Below are 22300 nucleotides of genomic sequence, written 5' to 3'. Positions count from 1 at the left end.
CTGTGATCACACCATTGCACTCCAGCCTGGGGGGACAGAGCAAGACTCTGTCTTTAAAAAAAAAAAGTCAAATATAAATATATGAGTATTTATGTATTGATTTTAAAAGGAAAGAAATAAATGTAAATAGATACTTTTATAGCTTTTTTGACAATTAAACATGATACCAGTTGGAAAACATGATAGATTCAGTTGGAAAACATGAAAAATTAAATGGATACTTACATCTATTTATAATAATAATCATAAGCAATAGAGTAGGAGAAGCAAGCTAATTTGTACCCAGAGTACACTGCATTGATTAAGGTGAAATTGATCACCAGCCACTAGACCAGGACAAAGTGGTTGTTTTTGGAGACATACCAATTAAATTGTCAATTTAATTGCCCCCATCTTTCCCTGTTCTTGCCACAGTTTTGCCAATGTTTTGAGTTTGGAATGGGACAAAGTATTTCTTTTTGGTTATTCCCTACAGGAGATGCTTAGGGAACAGTGAAAAGTGTTCTATCCTTTTTGTACTGCATTTGGCTGTCTTTTCTCTTGTGATACCTAAGAGATTGGGGAGGCACTTTAGGATCGTAAGAACCCAGACATTTCCTTATTGTATTATTTCATCCAGTTTAAAAATTCAATAAAAATGAGTTAATCCAATTACTGCATCTGAAACTTTAATAGTTTCTCAGTTACATATGTTTTCTGTTGTAGAGTTAAACAGTCTAAAACCCAATCCCAGGGTAATGCTTGATCCAGTAGGGGAAGATGGATTTATTTTCATTATGATAATACTAATTCTTTTATTGTCTGCTTTTTATTTTATTTTTACATTTATTTTTATTTATTTTTATAAGAGATGGGGTCTCACTATGTTGCCCAGGCTGGAGTGCAGTGGTTGTTTACAGATATGATCCCACTGTTGATCAGCATGAAGTTTTGAACCTGCTCCATTCCGAACTGGGCTGTTTCATCCCTTCTTAGGCAGCCTGATGGTCTCTCATTCCTAGGAGGTCACCATATTGCTACCGAACCTAGTGTGGACACCCGACCAGCATAGTGCACTACAACCCAGAACTCCTGGGCTCAATCAGTACTGCCACCTCAGCTTCCCAAGTAGGTAGGACCGCAGATGGATGCCAACATGTCTGGCCCACTGGCTTTTTAAAAAATAAATTGTTTGTCATCATTTCCATTATAACAAGACTATTCATAGTTTTATTCATGAAAACAAATTTTCAAGGCAATATTTGTGATGATAAAGCACAATGCTTTATTAGAGAAAAATAAAGCAATTTAGTATAATTAGAGACTTAGTGCATACCAACATTAAACAATGATAAAATGCTATTAAAATGTTTTGAGTGGTTCTTTACTAGTTGTTTGGAAAACTTTTTGAATGTTTAAACTATCAGAATTCTTAATTTATATATAAAAGATTAGACCTAGTATTCATAGTAGGAAATGGTGTATCATTAAAATATAAGAATAGGTTAATTTGTAATAGGTTTGTATTTTCAGCCTTTCAGGTGCCCTTTCAAGCTTGTGGGTTTAAGTTTGATTATATTGGGAAAACCTAGCTAACTAGCACATCAGGGTTAGGGAGAGGCTTGCTGAAGTAACTTCAGGCAATTGATTGAACTGAGAATTTATTATGTAACAAGTCTAGCAGAATTTTATGGGAGCTGGAGAATAGAGAGTTACTCAAGTGAAACAAATTTCATGTTAAAAAATTGGGGGCCAGGCGTGGTGGCTCACGCCTGTAATTCCAGCACTTTGGGAGGTTGAGGTGGATGGATCACTTGAGCCAAGGAGTTCCAGACCAGCCTGCCTAACACAGTGAGAATCCGTGTCTACAAAAAATAAAAAAACTATCCAGGCATGGTGGTACATGCCTATAGTCCCACTACTTGGGAGGCTAAGGTGGAAGGATCACTTGAGCCTAGGAGGATGAAGCTGCAGTGAGCCAAGATCGCACCACTGTACTTCAGCCTGGGTGACAGAGTGAGACCCTGTCTCAAAAAAAAAAAAAAAAAAGAAAAGAAAAATGTTGGCAGTGCTTATGATTCTGTACTGAATGATGTGAACAGATTTCTTAACTTCACACAGAACACTTTTGGTTGGGGAGGTCAAGAGAGCTCTGTTGGGAGAATTACATGTATTTGTAGGGTATCTTAAAGCCAGTTACTGTGAGTTTTGTTTTGCTTGAGGGATGATTCTTTGTAACTCCTGGGTTCTAAAAAGGAGTTACGTGATAAATTGTGATAAATACATTTTACTGTGATGCTGGAACAATCTGTGGGTGATGGTTAAGAACTCAGGTAGGACTAAATTTGAAAACATAAAATAAATGTTTTGATACTAAGAAATAAGAAGAAACTTCTTTTTTTTTTTCCTTTGAACATGGGATAAGAAATCCTAAAATAACAAAAAAGTGGCACATGTGTCCTGGTGCAGTGGCTCACACCTGTAATCCCAGCACTTTGGGAGGCCTAGGCAGGTGGATCACGAGGTCAGGGGTTCGAGACTGGCCTGGCCAATGTGGTGAAACCCCATCTCTACTAGAAATACAAAAATTAGCAGGGTGTGGTGGTGTGCGCCTGTAGTCCCAGCTACTCAGGAGGCTGAAGCAGGAGAATGGCTTGAACCCGGGAGGCAGAGATTGCTGTGAGCCGAGGTGGCGCCACTGCACTCCAGCCTGAGCAACAGAGCGAGACTCCGTCTCAGAAAAAAAAAAAAAAAATGACACGTGCTTAGTAGATAAGGTTTGGTAGTTGGACAATTTGGGAAGGTTTAAAGAGGTTCCTTATAGTTTTGGCTTTAGATGCTGGTTTTGGTCTCTGTAATATGGAAGGGACATTTAACTAAAAACTTCAGGCCAGGCACCATGGCTCATGCCTGTAATCCCAGCACTTTGGGAGGCTGAAGGGGGCAGATCACTTGAGGTCAGGAGTTCAAGAGTAGCCTGGCCAACATGGCAAAACCCTGTCTCTACTAAAAATACAAAAATTAGCTGGGCGTGGTGGTTGCACGGTTGTAATCCCAGCTACTCTCGAGGTTGAGGCGGGAGAATCACTTGAACCCAGGTGGTGGAGGTTGCAGTGAGCCAAGATTGTGCCACCACACTCCAGCCTGGGCGACAGAGGGAGACTCCGTCTCAAAATAATAAGTAAATAAAATATAAAATAAAAAGTGGGAACCTGCAGGTACTATATGTGGCTATAAGGTATTTTGTTACATTATGTAACTATCCATTTACATTGTGAAAGCTTGGGAAGTTACTTTAGGCCTTTCTGTTAACTAAATTACAGAAGAAAAAAGGTATCTGTTTATGTAGTTAAGACGTTGTTGTGTTCTCATTCATCAGGTAATTATTGAACATCTACCTACTTTCAGCATCTGCATGTGTGTGTGAATATTAAATATCACACCAAGACATTGTTCAGAGGAGACAGAATAGTGAGGTGAGATAAATGAGAATGTCTCTGTGGAAGATTAGACTGGAGCATGAACTTGAACTATGAGTAAGATCTGGATGGGATGGAAGTGGGTGGATGGGAATCACATTTGGAGATGATTAAATTCATAAAACTGGTAATATACAGTGCATCTTCAAGTGACAGTGAGGAGGAGACTTTTAAGGGTGGCATGATAGGTTCCTGTTTGGGTGGAGTGAAAGGTAAGGCTTTAAAGTAAATTGGGACTGTTGTATGGATGGTCATGCTATGTGGGGTTTAAATTTTTTCTTGTAAGCAAGTATTTGAGCAAGATCTTAATATGGTGTTTTACAGCTGGGCATGGTGGCGTGTGCCTGTAGTCCTAACTACTCGGGAAGCTGAGGTGGGAGGATTGCTTGAGCCTAGGAGTTTGAGACTGGCGTGGGCCAACATAGTGAGATCTCATCTCTAAAACCAAACCAAAACAAAACAAAATGGTGTTTTGGGAAAATAATTGTCTGGAATGGCTTGGAGAATCTTATTAGGACTAGAGGCAGAGAAACCAATTAGGAAGGTTTCATAATGATTGAAAAATGAATGAAAGGGTAGCATATATTGAATATCTGCTATGTGTAATGCAGTGTGCTAGGTTTTCATATGTATTATATATTATCTTTCACAGCAACCTTAAGAGGTTGGTGTTAATAAGCCTCTGGTTTTCAAGACACTGAATTTCAGTGAAGTTAATTTTTTTGCTCAAAGAGTCTGCTAACTTTTAGTGGGTATGCATAGATCTACTTCTTTCAAACAGGTACATGTTATATGGCAATACTGTACTTTAATTCCCTATTAATGGAAATCTGGGTTTCCATTTTTTAATTGTTTTACTAGTAATGCTACGATAAATATTCTTACACATATCTTTGTACATAGTTTCTAGTACTGTATTTCTGTGGAAGAAACTCCTAGAAGTGGAACTAAGTTCCTGGATTAAAATGGCCTTTAAAACAAATGATATAGGAGGGAGTATCCTGAATGGGTAATGGATCATGATTGTCGTGACAATTTTTAGAATCTTAGTTAAAGGTACAGTGTACTTGGTACTACATGAAAAACTAATAGAGCATATCCCTGCCAAGTATAACATAAAGCCATGAAATATTAGAATGAAAGGCCCTAAAATAATTAATTCCTTAATTTTACTGTTAAGGCTCTTGAAATGTAGAAAGTTTTTAGTGTTCCTGAAATAGAGCAGGGATTAGGATCTAGATACTCAGATTTTTCGTTTACTATTCTAAGTGTAGTGTTTTCCTTTCCTAAAGTAAATTTAAGGAGAAAACAACATTTACATTTCTTTTCTTTTTTTTATTTGAGACAGAGTCTCACTTTGTCACCCAGGCTGGAGTGCAGTGGCGCGATCTCAGCTCACTGCAACTTCCGCCTCCCGGGTTCAAGTGATTCTTGTGCCTCAGCCTCCTGAGTAGCTGGGACTACAGGCACGTGCCACCACGCCCAGCTAATTTTTTTTTTTTTTTTTTTTTTGAGAGGAAGTCTTGGTCTGTTGCCCAGGCTGGAGTGCAATGGCGTGATCTCAGCTCACTGCAACCTCTGCCTCCCAAGTTCAAGCAATTTTCTGCCTCAGCCACCTGAGTAGCTGGGATTACAGGTACCTGCCACCACGCCCAGCTAATTTTTGTCTTTTTAGTAGAGATGGGGTTTCACCATCTTGGCCAGGCTGGTTTGAACTCCTGACCTCATGATCCACCCACCTCGGCCTCCCAAAGTGCTGGGATTACAGGTGTAAGCCACCACACCTGACCCTATTTTGTATTTTCAGTAGAGACGAGGTTTCACCATGTTGGCCAGGCGGGTCTTGAACTCCTGGTCTTCAGTAATCCACCTGCCTTGGCCTCCCAAATTGCTAGGATTACAGGCATGAGCCACTGCGCTCAGCCCCACATTTCTTTCCACTGTGTTTGTGTGTGTGTGTGCATGTGCGCACGCCTCACATGCTTGTAAGTGCTGTTTTCTGCCATTTTTACTTAATATTACCTCATAATGGGTTATTAAATTTTGATGGATTCCAAAAGTATTAAATGTTTAGTTACCCTTTCTTTTCCTCCGCTCCTTTCCTATTAACCAAGTAAAGTGATAAACAGGTACATTCTTATGTTTAGATGAGTTAAGATGGGAAAAGAAGATGAGATTTTTATCTTTATTTAAAAGGAAAACGCAATGAGTTACCAAAAAAAAAAAAGATTTCAGAAACAGTGATCTGGAGGATATAGTCCACCCACTTTTTTTGCTATTTGTTTTAAATTGGTAATCTAGAATTATATTTTGTTGGTAAGGTATGGTTTAATTACCCATTCCTTATTGGGCATTTTGGCTTTTTTTCCAAATCTCAAAACATTTTAAATTTCCAATTACTTGTTGCTAGTATTATAGAGGTACAATTGATTTTGGATTTGGCTTTGTATCCTGAAGGATGAAGGAAAGGGTATAATATATACCGAATATCTTGTTAAACTCCCTAATTAGCTCTAGTAGCTTTAGGATTTTCTCTACAGATGATCGTGTCTATGAAAAAAACTTTTTACTTCTCTCTTTTCAATTTTTATGCCTTTGATTTCTTTTCTTTTCTTTTCTTTCTTTTTTTTTTGCCTTATGGTGTTGTCTAGGCCTTCAAACCCCATTTTGAATAGAAGTGGTAAGAGTGCAATGAAGTAAAAATAAATGCATAACAATGGTTTTCTTTTCCTCTGCTTTCTGAGTTTGTATAAATTGATGAATTTTCTTTTACCAATATGAAATGTCCTTTATCTCCAGTAATAATACTGTCTCAAAGTCTGCTTCATCTAAAATTTACAGCTTCTCCAGCTTTCTTATAGTGTTTTTACATACTATATTTTTTCTTTTAACATAAATTTCCTTTATAACATACTTTCACCTTTACTTTTAATGTAAATCTTTGTCTCTTAAATAGCATGTAGTTTGGTGCTGCCTTTTTTTAAAAAAATTTATTCTTACAGTCTGTGCTTTTTAAGTAGGGTGTTTAGTCCATTAATATTTACAGTTATTTATATGGTTAGGTTTATATTTTTATCTTGCTGTTATTTTTTTTTTCTTCCCTTTTTTGGCATTCTTTTGGATTGAGTGTTTTTTAGCCCATTAATCTTTGGTTCTTTAGCTGTATACCTTTGCATTCATTTTTTAGTGGTTCCTCTAGGGATTACAATATATACTGCTAACTTTTCATGGTGTTCCAAGAATTAATATTACAGAAATAAACGTTTATATTTGACAACTATGAAACCAGACTTGGTAATTTTTATAGGGTCTCGTCTCCTACAAGCAAGTTTTCCTTGTTTGTCACCCCACTTAGTGAAGTTCTGAATATAATGACAAAAACTCTAGGGCAAAAATCTTGGTGACTTATTTTGAATTAAAGCTATTTCTCTTCATTCTCATCATATTTGTACCAAAATTCAACATTGCAGCCCTTGATAGCATGCAAGGGAGTTAGATAACAGGAAGCCAAAAGCTCTATTTAGATACTCTGCATATTTTCTTCAAAGTCTAGAATTTGCACATCCTTCAGAGTTGAATAACAAGAAGCAAAAAGGATCATTTACTCACTTTTATTTTGATTTAATCTGGTCCAGAGAAGGATTTCATGATCAGGTCCAGGTTGTCCTGAGAATTTTCTCAATGGACTACATAAGTCTCCTCAGTGAAGTTCTTTGGCTAGCCTTAGCCTGCTTTTCTTACAAATTAGAAATCACATGTACCTAAAGTATTTTTTTCTAGTTCTATATTTGTACTGTCAGTACTTTTTGAAATTTTTTTCTTAAAATACCTTACCAAAGTTCTGAAAGTAGTTTCTAGCCTTAGCATCATAAATTGTCAGATGCATAAGAAAACTTGATAGTCTTTTCAGTATTCAGATAGAGGGTCAACTGAATATTGGTTTCCAGTTATAACAACATAAACATCTGTTAAAACCTGTAACACCTGTGAACAGTGATATGCTACATTATGGATCTCAGTGATACTCATTACTGGTTGTATAATCTTGACCAAGGCCTTTAATTACAGAGGAGAATTCAGGTAAAATGGAGATAATACCTGCAGTGCAAGTTTTTTAAATTAGGGGTAATGTACACAAATGCATAGTAGTACCTTGTACACAGTTGGTACTCAATAAATGGTTATTATATCTATGTAAAATCATAGAATGTCAGCACTAGAAAGGATGTTAGAAATTACCCAGATAGGGCCGAGTGCAGTGGCTCATGCCTGTAATCCCAGCACTTTAGGAGGCCAAGGCGGGCAGATCACTTGAGGTCAGGAGCTCGAGACCAGCCTGGCCAACATGGTAAAACCCCGTCTCTACTAAAAATACAAAAATTCACTGGGCGTGGTGGCACGCACCTGTAATTTCAGCTACTCAGGAAGATGAGGCAGGAGTATCACTTGAACCTGAGAGGTGGAGGTTGCAGCGAGCTAAGATTGTGCCACAGCACTCCAGCCTGGGCAACAAAGCTAGACTCTGTCTCAAAAGGAAAATAAATTACCCAGATAATGAAACCAGTTCAGAATGGTTAAGTGACTGTTACTGCCCTCCCTCCCCTGCCACATAAGGGTGTAAGCTCTTTGAGAATAGGGATGTTTTATCTTTTATTTTGTGCTTTATAGAGCACAGTGATGGACTTTAGATACTTGCTTCATTAAGTACATTTCAGACATACTACAATGTCAGATAAATTGTTTTTATTTGATTTAAAATTATTGATAAACCTTTGAGAGTCACATAGCTCTAAGAATATACATTAGTGAAAATGTAATTTCAGGCTTGTCTAGTTATTAATAGAAATGAAGCAAGGAGTTTTAGAAATATGGATTTCTAAATTTGTATATTCAGTACTAGGAATGCTTTCAAGCAGGCATATTTAAGTTGTTTCTGTGTAGTTTTTTAGCTATGTCATCATAGTCAAATGCTACTGCATGGTGAATTCCTTCCTTTTGCCATAACTGTTTTCTTTAGTCCTCATCTGTTTGCTGCTATGCACACTTACAAACATCTCAACCAGTGGACTTACTTTTAATTTTTAAATCTCCCTTTTGAGCATTTTTACCCATTAGAAGGATTGGTACTTCATGAGTTTTATTCTTTTGTAGAGGTCTTCTAAAGAACAGAGAGGAAAAAAAAAAAATAAAGAATAGAGATAAAATTTACTTACATGTTTTTTAATAGAATAAAACTCATTTTATCTTGTAATTACCATATGGACCACTTTGTAAATCTAAGAAGCATTTGGGGATATTACTGGTCTTGTTTTACCTATATATTGAAGCATTTTGTTACTTCATCCAGGAAATTATTGTATCAGTACTCATCAAAACTGTACTTACAAAAACGAGGCTAAAATAAAAAAAGAAAAATGTTGGAATTGGCTAGAGTAGAAGTGGACAAACTTTTTTGTGAAGGGTCAGTTAGAAAATATTGTAGGCATTGTGGGCTACATATGATCTCTGTGGCATATTATTCTTCTTAAACAACCTTTAAATATTGAAAAACCATTCTTAGCTCCCATATCATATGAAATAGGTTGTGGGACTGATTTGGCCTGTGGACCTTGGTTTGTCATTGCATTAACGTACAATTTTCATATTGCATTGCCCAAAAGATTATGCCATCTTTTAAGTCATATAAAAGGAGACTGGAGACACCATCTTTATGGTCTCTTTTTAGCTTTTATTGAACAGAATGTAAATTCATACTTTTAAATATTTTGGTCATAATGGCAAAGAGAAGAAAATTGACAGAGGAAGAAGTTTCACAATTATTAGACAAATCAGAAAATGAATACAAAACGGTAAATTCTATACTGATGACGATGGTAAAGTGGATCATATAAGCAAAAATACCTACTATGAATCTTCAAATAAGATCTCATCTTCTGAGTTTTCTCAACTAAAACTTTGATGATTGAACAGTGTATTTTTAAGGATCAAGAGAAAATATGAGGCCAGGTGTGGTGGCTCATGCCTGTAATTCCTGCACTTTGGGAGGCCGAGATGGGTGGATCACTTGAGGTCAGGAGTTCCAGATTGGCCTGGCCAACATGGTGAAACCCCGTCTCCACCAAAAATTTGAAAATTAGCTGGGCGTAGTAGCATAGGCCTGTAATCCCAGCTACTCGGGAGGCTGAGGCATGAGAATTGCTTGAACCCGGGAGGTGGAGGTTGCGGTGAGCTGAGATCGTCCCACTGCACTCCAGCCTGGGCGACAGAGCGAGACTCTGTCTCAAAAAAAAAAGGAAAAAAGAAAAAAAAAGAAAAGAAAATATGGTATTCTACTCAGTCATTTAGGAGGAAGGAATTTCTCACACAATATTTTGTCATAGACAAGTAGTGAAGGATGTGTTCCGCTATTCTTTTATCTCTTATATTTGTGCTCCAAAATAGACTGGATATGGTTTTATAAGTAGACAAATGCTGAAAGTAGGGGTGTGTACAAAAGTGATTGGAAGGAAATAGGTGTCAAAATGAAAAATCATTGGCTTGATTATTCTAAATAATGGTTATAAATCTAAAAATACTTTGCAAAATATAGATCAGAGGATAGCAATCCTTACTTCAACAAATTGTGAACCATTAAAAGTTTCAAAACTTCAAGCTTTCAGGTATTATATTTTGCCAATGTAGATGCCAAAAAAAGAACAAGGTATAACCATAAGCTATAACTTATTAGATATCTGACTTATAACATTTATAAAATGGATATGTTCCATAAGATGGATGTGTTCCATGTTTATCCATGATGGTTGATGGGCAGTTGTATTCACAGGACATAGCCCATTTCGGCTCTATCTTAAAAACAAGGAAAATGTGAAATGACTATCTGGATTTGCTGTATTTAAATACTTAGAAAAAAATCTAATAATGTTTTCCACTATATCCTGATTCTTCTCAACATTCTCTGTAAAATGTGTGTGTGTGTGTGTGTGTGTAAAGTTTCCGTTAGATGCAAATAACAAATGATGATGACTGCTTTTCCTTATATACTGAGAGTAAAGAACTAGCTCCCTGTAGGATTTTTTTCCTCTGAGTTGTGTTTTGTCTTAGGCTCTTGATTTACATAGAGGAGGGATACTTTGAGAAAGAGTCTTAAAAAAATTAGCTGCTGCATTTACTGTTACAGTGTTTTAAAGAACTTGATCTAATTTACATTTGTTTTTTATATTAAGACTAGGTCATATATTTTGCTTGCTCTTCTGTTTTTGTATTATGATTTATAATTTATTATTTTTGCATTTATGTGATAATGATATGCTTTGATAATGATATGCTTTCTGGATTTTACCATAATTCCAGATTTTAAATAAATCAAATGGTAGAGTAAGGAGCTCCAGAAAATCCAGTCTTCCATAAAAGCAACAACAACACTGTCAGAAGATCACAGCTCACTGTAGCCTCAATCTCCTAGGCCTAAGCGATCCTCCCACCTCAGCCTCCCTAGTAGCTAGGACCACAAGCATGCAGCACCTCGCCTGGCTACTTTTTAAAATTTTTGTAGAGATGGGGTCTCCCCATGTTGCCCAGGCTGTTCTCAAACTTCTGGGCTCAAGCGATCCTCCTGCCTCAGCCTCTGAAAGTATTGGGATTACAGGATATGAGCAACTGTGTCTGACCCAGAGTCAACTTTTTTGGAACTCTGGTAACTCATCAAAAGTTTGTAGCAATCAGGGGAACGCTTAAGAAAACACACTGAATCTCAGTAAGAACAGTGAGCTTTGTGGCATTTGCCTACCCTGGTCCCATCTGCTTCTCAGCTCAGTGGTAGCCTTGAAAATAACAGTCTCCATTCCTGGTACTGATACAGGGAGCGGGATAGACCTAATTCAGAAAGAATTGTAATTAACTTGTTCTTCTATCTGGTGGCTTGCTAGAAGGCTGTTTTTAAAAAAAGAGGTCTGCCGTTATGTCACCTAACTTGGAACTCTTTTGATGGAAAAGTAACTACCTTGGGGTGTTTGTTAAAAGTATTTACAGACATATGTTTAGTTACTGTTGCCTGAGGCAAAGGAAAACAGTTGGAGCAAACCAAAACTAATCAGAAAGATTGGGAATGAGATGCTTTGGGGAATAAGGGCTTTGAAATTCTCTGACATATTCTTGGGAATCTTGAAGGGTACATGCATGCCCAGAGCTTTGTGCATGCTCAGGAAAGACCCAAGAAGACCCAGAGCTCTCTCTCTGGCTCACTTTAAGTCTCTGCACAAGCAGGAAGTGAAGACTAAGGTGGAGTTATAAACTGCCTCGCTGAATATTGAAGGCATGTCCCAACACACAAGCCCATGTGCAAAGACTGGCAGAATTTTTTGGTTGCGGAGGTTTAAGGAAATTTCTTTCTAATCACCAGCAGACTACTAACTAATGGAATAGAGAGTTCACTGGCCACACATGACAAAGAAACAGACTTTACAAAATTAGTTCAGATAAGTCATTAAATGAGGAAACAACTACAACAAACAGCAACAACAAATCCCTAGAAGGGGGAAACATCTGATTTATAGAGTTGTCACACTGTAATATTCGAAATGGCCAGTTTTCTACAAAAAATAATGAAACATATAAATAAACAAAGTAAGGCTCTTATACAGAAGAAACGAACAAAAACTGCCCCCAAGGAAGCACAAAGACTTTAAGTAAGCTGTCATTATTATGCTCAAATTGCTAAAGGAAACCAGGAGAATGATACACCATCAAATAGAGAATATCAATATAGAAATTATAAAAAGGAACTAAACAGAGTTTATAGCTGAAAAGTACAGTAACTGAAAGGTTCACTAAAGGTTTAGATAGCAGAATTGAGTAGACAGAAGAATCAGTGATTCTGAAGGTAAATTAATTGAAATATCCAATTTGAAGAGCAGACCCTTAGAGACCTGTGAGACACTGTCAAGTGCACCAACATGCACACCAACACAGTGTAATGAGAGTAACATAAGGAAAGGCGAGAGAGCTGGAAAGAGCATTTGCTATGGTGTGAATGTTTGTGTATTTTTATATGATGTCTTTTAAATTTATATGATGAAATCCTAACCCCCAAGGTATTGGGAGATAGGGACCTGGGTGGTGACTGGATCATGGGAGTAGAGCCCTCATGAATGGGATTAGCACTCTTAGAGTAGTAAGATCACTTGCCCTTCTACCATGTGAGAACACAGTGAGAAGGCACTCTGTGAATCAGAAAATGGGCCTTCACCAGATAGCAAGTCTGTTGGTTCCTTGATCTTGGACTTCCCAACCTCCAGAACTGTGAGAAATAAATTTCTGTTGTTTATAAGCTACCCAGTTTATGGTGTTTTGTTATCGCAGCCTGAAGAGACTAAAACTATTTAAATAAATAATGCTCAGAAACTTCTCACATTTGAGGAAAAACATTAACCACATTTAAGAAGCTCAAGAAACTCCAAGTAGGATAAACTATACCAAGACACATGATAATCAAATTGTCAAAAGGCAAAGAGAGAATGTTGAAAGCATCAAGAGAAGTAACTCATCACATACAAGGATCCTTGATAAGATTAATAGCTGATTTCTCATCAGAGACTCCATAGTCTTCTAGAGGGTAGTAGATTGGCATGTTCAGAGTTCTGAAAGGAAAAAAAAAAAAGCCATCAACCAGGAATTTTATATTCAGCAAAACTGTCTTTAGAGATGAATGAGAAATACTTTCCCAGATAAACAAAAACTAAGTTATTGCTGGCAGACCTGCTCTATAAGAAATGCTAAAGGGAGGCTTCTCTATCTAATTATTTATTTTTTCCTACAGTCTGTTACTGTCTGTGTCTAGCTGCAGTAGTTTTAATACATTTTAGAATGACAGCTATTTTTCTGGTGGGAAACTTTTAGTTCTTTTATTCTTTGTTAATATGCTAAAAACTAGCCTTTTGCATTTATCTAAAAAGAGACAAACTTGGACATAAGAAAACTTTTTCATGTATACAAATCAGAGGTTCTTTACAGATTTACAAAGGAAATTGTGTGACTACAAGTTAAATTTGAAATGTGTGGTATATGTTAATTTCTTGCAGGAGAAGGAAGCCAACATCCTTTTGGAGCCATGAATATTGTCCGAACTCCATCTGTTGCTCAGATTGGAATTTCAGTGGAATTATTGGACAGTATGGCTCAGCAGACTCCCGTAGGTAATGCTGCTGTATCCTCAGTTGACTCATTCACTCAGGTAATGCAACACGCATTTCATTCTTTATCTCCCCCCTCCACCGCTTTATTAAGGTATAATATACAAGTTAAAATCATATATAACGTATGGTATACAATACGTTTTTGATACATGTTTACATTTTGTTTTGTTTTGTTTTTGAGAGATGGAGTCTTGCTCTGTTGCCCAGGCTGGAGTGCAGTGGTGCAATCTCGGCTGACTGCCATCTCCGCCTCTTGGGTTCAAGCGATTCTCCCGCCTCAGTCTCCTGAGTAGTGGGGACTACAGGCACATGCCACCTCACCTGGCTAAGTTTTGTATTTTTTTTTTTAGTAGAGACAGGGTATTGCCATGTTGGCCAGGCTGGTCTTGAACTCCAGACCTCAGGTGATCTGCCTGCCTTGGCCTCCCAAAGTGCTGGGAATACAGGTGTGAGCCACTGCACCTGGCCTGTATTTTGAAATAAAATCAAGCTACTTAACATGTCTGTCACCTCACACAGTCATTTTTTTGTAGAGAACACTTAAGATCTAATCTCTTAGCAAATTAAAAGTATACAATACATTATTAGTAACTGTACTCTCCATGCTGTACAATAAACTTTCAGAATTTATTCATCCTGTTGAACTGAAACTTTGTGCCCTTTGACCAACATGTCCTCATTTTCCTTTCCCCTCCACTCTTCAACCCCTGGCAACCACCATTCTACTCTCTGCTTCTGTAAGTTCAACTTTTAGATTCCACATATAAGTGAGATCAATCATGCTATTTGTCTTTCTGTTCCTGACTTACTAGCCTATTGTCGAGAGGAAAAACTGATGATGTAGGAGAGCAGGGAGAACTACTAAAGCAGTGTCTTTGAGTAGAAAATAGCAGCATATATGGAGGTGTTCACTTTAGACAGTATAACGGATATATGGGTACAGATTCAGATATGGTAGATGTGGTGATGAGAACTTGTGCAGGCTGTCTCCTGATTTCTTCTTCTTTCTTAGTGAAGTAGAAAGGAAGATCATCAGCTAAGATTGAGGTAGTAGAAATTGAAATTAAAAAAGACTGTTAAATAAGTCTTCTAGCAGAGGAGGAGTGAACGGATTAGGGAAACCATATGTGTTTGCCTGGCAGTACCAGAGGAGCACTTTTGAAGGTTGTGGTCGTGAATTTAAAGGTAGATTTGTCACATCTTTGAAAATGGACTAAATTGAGAATGACAGACTCTGGGTCTCAAAAATGTTTTTTTCCCCATAATTTTACAAATAAATTGCTGTGCTGAAAAGAAAATATAAAATAATCATAGTATCCTGTGTAGACAGTATTTAAAAAGTGTCTGGAAAATACACATTAAAATGTTATCCCTGGAGAAGGGTAAGAAGACTTTTTTATTGTACATGTTTATAAATTATTTGAGTTTTTAAAATAAAACTATAGTTTTAATTAAATGTATTATGAAGTATTTTAAATACAGAGAAAACAGAGTAACGTATGTATTCCACAAATAGTTATTATGTAACTACTCTGTGCCAGGCATGCAAGCTCCGCCTCCCGGGTTCACGCCATTCTTCTGCCTCAGCCTCCCGAGATAGCTGGGACTACAGGTGCCGGCCACCACGCCTGGCTAATTTTTTTTGTATTTTTTAGTAGAGATGGGGTTTCACTGTGTTAGCCAGGATGGTCTCGATCTCCTGACCTTGTGAGCCACCCGCCTTGGCCTCCCAAAGTGCTGGGATTACAGACGTGAGCCACTGCGCCCGGTCTGTACCAGGCATTTCTAAGCACGCATAGATACAAATAGGTCCACAAAATAGAGTAATACCTGTCTTTCCAGAGCTCTCTTTATAATGGGGTATACATTAAGACTTCCATTGTCTTCCCCCTGGATTTAACTGTTGTATTTTTGTCTTATTTGCCACTAATTTTTAAAAAAGAAATTAAGACGTTATAGGTATAGCCCACTGCTGCCTGCTTCTCTTCCTTTTACCTTCTAACATTTTATATCTTTCCTATTCATATTTTAGTACTTAAAACATTCCTGTGTATCCACAAACTATATATAGTACTATCTGTATGTGTTTAAACATGTTTCTAATTTAATTACTTAGTTACTCCAAATTTTTAGGAATATTGCATGTATTTGGTTTAAATAGTCAAATAGTTTTTGTTTTTTTTTAAATTTAAGTTCTAGGGTACATGTGCACAACGTGCAGATTTGTTACATAGGTTTACATGTCCCATGTTGGTTTGCTGCACCCGTTAACTCGTCATTTACATTAGGCATTTCTCCTAATGCTATATCCCTCCCCTTGCCCCCTACCCCACGACAAGCCCCCTACCGCATGTGTGATGTTCTCCGCCCTGTTTCCAAGTGTTCTCATTGTTCAATTCCCACCTATGAGTGAGAACATGTGGAGTTTGGTTTTCTGTCCTTTTGATAGTTTGCTCAGAATGATGGTTTCCAGCTTCATCCAAGTCCCTGCAAAGGACATGAACTCATCCTTTTTCATGGCTGCGTAGTATTCCATGGTGTGTATGTGCCACATTTTCTTAATCCAGTCTGTCATTGATGGACATTTGGGTTTGTTCCAAGTCTTTGCTATTGTGAATAGTGCCGCATTAAACATACGTGTGCACATGTCTTTATAGTAGCACGATTTATAATCCTTTGGGTATATACCCAGTAATGGGATGGCTGGGTCAAATGGTATTTCTAGTTCTAGATCCTTGAGGAATTGCCACACTGTCCTCCACAATGGTTGAACTAGTTTATATGCCCACCAACAGTGTAAAAACATTCCTATTTCTCCACATCCTCTCTAGCACCTGTTGTTTCCTGACTTTTTAATGATCACCATTCTAACCGGTGTGAGATGGTATCTCATTGTGGTTTTGATTTGCATTTCTCTGATGACCAGTGATGATGAACATTTTTCCCTGCATCTGTTGGCTGCATAAATGTCTTCTTTTGAGAATTGTCTGTTCATATCCTTTTTGATGGGGTTGTTTGATTTTTTTCTTGTAAATTTGTTTAAGTTCTATGTAGATTCTGGATATTAGTCAAATGGTTTTTTTGAGACGGAGTTTCACTCTTTTGCCTAGGCTGTAGTGCAATGGTGCGATCTCGGCTCCTGCAACCTCTGTCTTCCAGGTTCAAGTGATTCTCCTGTCTCAGCCTCCCAAGTAGCTGGGATTACAGGCGTGTGCCACCAGGCCTGGCTAATTTTTGTATTTTTAGTAGAGATGGGGTTTCACCATGTTGGTCAGGCTGGTCTCAACTCCTGACCTCTTGATCCACCCACCTTGGCCTCCCAAAGTGTTGGGATTGCAGGCGTGAGCCACTGCACCCGGCCTCAAATAGTTTTATATGTGAAATAGCTGTCCTCTGTTATGACTCTTACATTCTGCTTCTATTCTGCTTCTTAGAAGCTATGATCTTCAACTCCCCTCCCTTTTTTAACCTATTTTTCCTAGTGTCTATTATTTCCATGTATCAGAAAAAACCTTGCTTAATCTATTAGTTTTTCTGTTATAGATGTTTTCTATTTATTTACTAATATAAGACATGATAAAACTCTCACTTCCCCGCTTCCCAACATGTACACACTTCTTTTCTCCCCACCTTATCAGTATACATTTTTGTTAAATCAGTATTAAAAGTTTACAATATTATGAGAAATTAAATATTTTTCAGAACTATGTGTAGTACAATGATTAAATTTCTTGTATAACTTTTCATTTTTCCTCATTTTTCATTTTCCTTTTTTTTTTCCTTTGCATAGATTTCTATGTTTCCACTTCTAATTTATGCTCAAACTCTACTACGTGTAAATTCACATTCAGTTTATTATTTAAACATAGCAGTTTCAGATTGGTCTTGGAAACATTCCACTTGGAATTCTTTTTTTTTTTTCTTTTTTTTTTTTTGAGACAAGGTCTCGCTCTGTCGACTAGACTGGAATGCAGTGGTGCGATCACAGCTCACTCACTGCAGCCTCAAACTCCTGGGTTCAAGCAATCTTCCCACGAGTAGCTGGGACTACAGGCAAGAATCACCAAACCCACAGTTAATTTTTTGTAGAGATGGGGCCTCATTATGTTGCCCAGGCTGTCCTTTCTTTTTTGTTCTACTGTTGACTGACTATTCTCTGGACCTGTCGAATAGCCTTAGACAAGGTATTATTTCCTTTCACCATTACTACAGAAATTCTTTTTGTTTCTCTTTTGTGTTGAATCCTTTGTTTTCTGGTTCCTCTGTTTTTCCTTCTTGTTGATTTGTTCTTTTGTTTGTTTTAAAAATGAATATAAATAGTATTATTCTGTACAACTTGCTGTTGTTCACTCAACATTATTTTAAAGATTTATCTATGTTGATATATGGAACAGACTTTGTTTTGATTGCTTCATAGTGTGCCATTGTATAAATGAGCCACAGTTTTTTTCATTTCCTTTTCCATATGTTCTCACTAACATTTATCAGACCTTTAAAATTTTGCCAAACTGATGAGTGAAAATTAGAATATCATATTTAGTTTGTATTTCTTGATTACTGGTGATATTGAGCATCTTTGCACACTTTTGGACTGTGTTTGTGTTTCCTTTTATAAGAATTGACTTTATATATTTTGTCCAATTTTCTGTTGTATTGCTTTTGGCACTTTTTAAATTTAGTCTTTTGGGAAAAGAACCTAAGATGCCTTTATGTGTTCTGGATAATAATCCTTTATAAATACATTGCATTTTTCTCCTTCTAGCATGGTGCTTGTCTTTTAATATTGCTTATAGTGACTTTTACATACAGATATACTATATTTGTATATAGATAAATGTATTGTTTCTTTTATGATTTGTGGATTTGTGAGTTTTTTAATGTTTGAGAAATCCTTTTCTACCCTGATATGTAAAGATATAAAGATGTTCTCTTCTCTCTCTCCGCCCCCTTTGTGTGTGTGTGTGTGTGTGTGTGTGTGTGTGCTATGTTGCCCAGGCTGGTCTTGAACTCCTGGCCTCAAGCAGAGCCTAAGATGTTCTCTTATAGTTCTTAAAGCCTTAAGGTTTACTTTTCGAATATGTTTGTGTGCAGTATGGTAAGGGAATTAAATTTATTTTTCCCCTTATGGAAAGCTAGTCCTAGCACCATTAATTGAGTAATTAGTCCCATTTTTTTTTTTTTTTTTTACCATGAGTAATAGCATCTTTGTCATATATGCTTAGGTTTATTTCTGGGCTCTTTCTTTTATTCCAATTAGTTTATTTGCCTGTTTCTTTGCCAGTAGGGCAAGTTCCTCCTCATGGTCATCAAAATATGTATAGGTATTCTTCATAATAATTGTGTAGGTATTCTTCATAATAATTATATCAGCTTGTTGAGTTTCATGAAATAGTATTAGCTTGTCAAGTTTCATGATGAACCTTGTTGGAATTTTGTTGGTAATAACATTGGATATATAGGTTTAATTTTGGGAGATTTGGCCAGCCACTTTTACCACATTGTCTTCCCATTTGTGACATATTGTATCTTTCCATTGAACATGGTATATCTTTCCATTGAATATGGTATATATAGGTCCTTTTGTTTTCTTTTCCGTCAGTAGTCTTTGTATTTTCCACAAAAATCTTATTAGTTTGTCTTAGCATTTTTTCTAGGTATTGGAGAAAATGCTTTGTTTATATTCTGAATGGAATCTTTTTAAAGTTAACTTAAAAATTATTGTCACTGGTGTGGGGGACTGCTGTTGATTTTTTTTTTTTCCCTAACATTGATCTTTTAGTTGTGACTTGAGTCTGGGTACAGTGGCACATGCCTGTAACTCCAGCTCTTTGGTAGGCTGAGTTGAGAGGATTGCTTGAGCCTAGAATTTTGAGACCAGCCTGGGTAACATAGTGAGACCCTGTCTTTATAAAAAGATAAAAAATTACCCAGGCATGGTGGTGCATGCTTATAGTCTCAGCTACTTGGGAGGCTGAGGCAGAAGGATCACTTGAACCTGGGAGGTCAAGGCTGCAGTGAGCCATGATTGTGCCACTGCATTCCAGCCTGGGTGACAGAGTGGGATCTTCTCTCAAAAACAAACAAACTGATAGTGACTTTACTGAACTTTTGATATTAATCAAGTGCCTTCACAGTAGAGTCTCTTGGATTATATTGCCTTCATATTATTAAACAACCAAATAAAAAAACCTAATAAGACCACTTCTCTGGTGTAGAGAAGAGATAGCATGGCTGATTTCGTATTTTTGAGAAAGTGATGCTGGAAAGATTATTTTTGAGTGAGTAAAAGGCAGTATTACCTTCAGAAGTTCAGTTACTTTTAGGGTTAGTACTTAAGCCCATTTGATTCTCAGGAAATATGAATCCATTTACTTCTAGCTTCTACCAAGGAGACTTGGAGTATGTTAGTGAATTTGATCATTTTAGAGTCAAGGAAAAGAAACAGATTAGGAAACAGAGGAAACGGAATAGTGCTGCCTTCATCTTCTTTCCAGCAATGGAAATAACCAGTTGCTACTTTATAATATGAAAACTCTTATCTTTCTGGCAGGTAAAAGACTTCTTAGAGATGGTTACTATTTTATATGAGAAAATAGGTTGATTTGAGGAGAGTGACAGTTGAGGAGGGACATAGTGGATGGAGACGTGGAGATGAAAGAAAATATTTTGAAGAAAAAAATTTTTTTTCCCCAAAGTGAGTAGCATTGTCACAATGTCATTGTATGTATGATTACTCTTAACATTCTTTTTTATTCATTTATTTAATTTTGTTTTTTTGAGACAGGGCCTTGCTATGTTGCACAGGCTGGTCTTGAACGCCTGGCCTCAAGTGATTCTCCTGCCTCAGCCTCCCAAAGTTTTGGGATTACAGGCATGAGCCACTGCACCCAGCCAACTTTCAGCATTAGACTGTCTTAGAACTGACACTCCTTATAAACAAGTTAATGTGAGAACATTTTTAATTTAAAAATATTGAGTTCTAAATGAAGTATTTAGTACAATCCATTAATCTATTATTAACTTTTCAGTTCACACAAAAGATGTTGGACAATTTCTACAATTTTGCTTCATCATTTGCTGTCTCTCAGGCCCAGATGACACCAAGCCCATCTGAAATGTTCATTCCAGCAAATGTGGTTCTGAAATGGTATGAGGCATTTTCTGTCTCTAATATTAAGGCTTTTGTAACTGAATATCTATTTTGCCTGTGAATATATTCCTTTTTTGACATTTAAACATATTCTTTTATTATGAACATCAGCACTGCATGCCATTGAAGTATATACTATAGAGATCTGATGAGAAACAGTTCTTACCCTAAATATTTTGTTATGAATTTATAAAGACAGGAAAATATAACTGCCTTTGTTTTAGGGACCACTATTAAAGCTTATAAATATTTGCATATTTTCACTTAGAGGTACCATCTATGAGACTTGAAATATCAATCAAAACATTTTTTCTGCTGTTTTGAAGATCTTGATCTGTAGTAAACATGTACCTTTAGGGTACAAGAGTAGTTTATACTGCACCCTGAACATGAATGGCTAATAAATCTATTTTCCAACTTTCCTGTGTTTTATAGATATTTCTTTTCACTTTGAGTATCCTAGTGATGGGAGGATGCCTAGGAAGAGTTTGTTGAGAAGTGGTACCATGGTGTAGCATGGACAGCATTGGAATGCACTAGGTTTGAATTTTGGCATAATGTAGCTATGTGACCCTGAGCAAATTTCTCTCATCTGCTCATCTATGGAATGAGGAAATAGGAGTTCAATTTGATTTTTTCCCTTAGGTCCCTTCTAGCTCTTAAATTTGCAGAAGATAAACAATTACTAAAATTTCTTATGATTTGTGCTCTCTGGTAAAAGCTAATCAAAACTGCTCTGATATTTAAATTCTATGCTTGCCATCTTTTTATAAGAATAATTACATTTCCAGATTACCTATTTAGTTTTTTTATAGCTTTTTAGAAATGACATGTAAAATTGTTTTGGATAAGTCATTTGGCAGTTAATGAAAGATCCTATTTTAATTTTCTTGTGAATGTAAATATATGTGTTTTCTTTTCTAGGTATGAAAACTTTCAAAGACGACTAGCACAGAACCCTCTCTTTTGGAAAACATAATTTGAATAAAATAATTTTTAATGGATTCTGAAATTTGTCATGTTTTGAAGATAACTGACTCTATCTGAAAGTACGAAGTCAAAGGATCATGAAACCTAAGTGTAAAAACTGCTTAGTGACTGAAGCTTAATTAAAAATCTTTATTAAAAATTAAAAACATTGAAAAATGAAAATATGTTCATCATTAAAGACTTTTTTCCCCTTAAGCTTAAAATACTATTCAGGGGCAAAACATTTTGTTTTGGCTATGATTCATTTTTTTACTTAAAAATAAAGCCTATGCCCAACAGTAGTGTGCCAAGTACCATTGCATGTGTAATCATTCATTTATTGAAATGAAACAGTGGTTTGCTGGAGTAGTTAACTTTTCAATTACCTATCTCAAAATTTGGGAGACTTGAAAAACATATGAAATATACATTTGTAAATATGGAAAAATTGTTTTCAGAGATTATTTCCTAAGATTGTCAGTTTTTCCAATTAATGCAGGTTGGCTGTCACTTTTTATATCTGCAGATTCATA

General features: G+C 36.6%; 1 protein-coding gene across 3 annotated transcripts in view; it reads left to right on the top strand.

Moving 5' to 3' along the window:
* The window catches only part of HIKESHI (heat shock protein nuclear import factor hikeshi), a 41324-nt gene extending 19242 nt beyond the window's left edge, over positions 1-22082 (top strand). For 2 of the 3 annotated variants that reach the window (XM_031653064.1, XM_009187075.4), the window contains exons 4-6: positions 13535-13686; positions 20677-20795; positions 21723-22082. In XM_031653064.1, the coding sequence (XP_031508924.1) occupies positions 13535-13686; positions 20677-20795; positions 21723-21777 (326 nt within the window). In that variant the 3' untranslated portion in view covers positions 21778-22082. The remainder of the gene's footprint in view (positions 1-13534; positions 13687-20676; positions 20796-21722) is intronic. The other variant, XM_003910509.4, reaches the window with a different exon arrangement.
* The last annotated feature ends 218 nt before the right edge of the window (positions 22083-22300 follow it).

The sequence above is a fragment of the Papio anubis genome, chromosome 12 (assembly GCF_008728515.1).
Source record: "Papio anubis isolate 15944 chromosome 12, Panubis1.0, whole genome shotgun sequence".
Taxonomy (NCBI): domain Eukaryota; kingdom Metazoa; phylum Chordata; class Mammalia; order Primates; family Cercopithecidae; genus Papio; species Papio anubis.
Note: the sequence above shows the minus strand (reverse complement) of the source record. Positions and strands in the feature narration are given on the sequence as shown.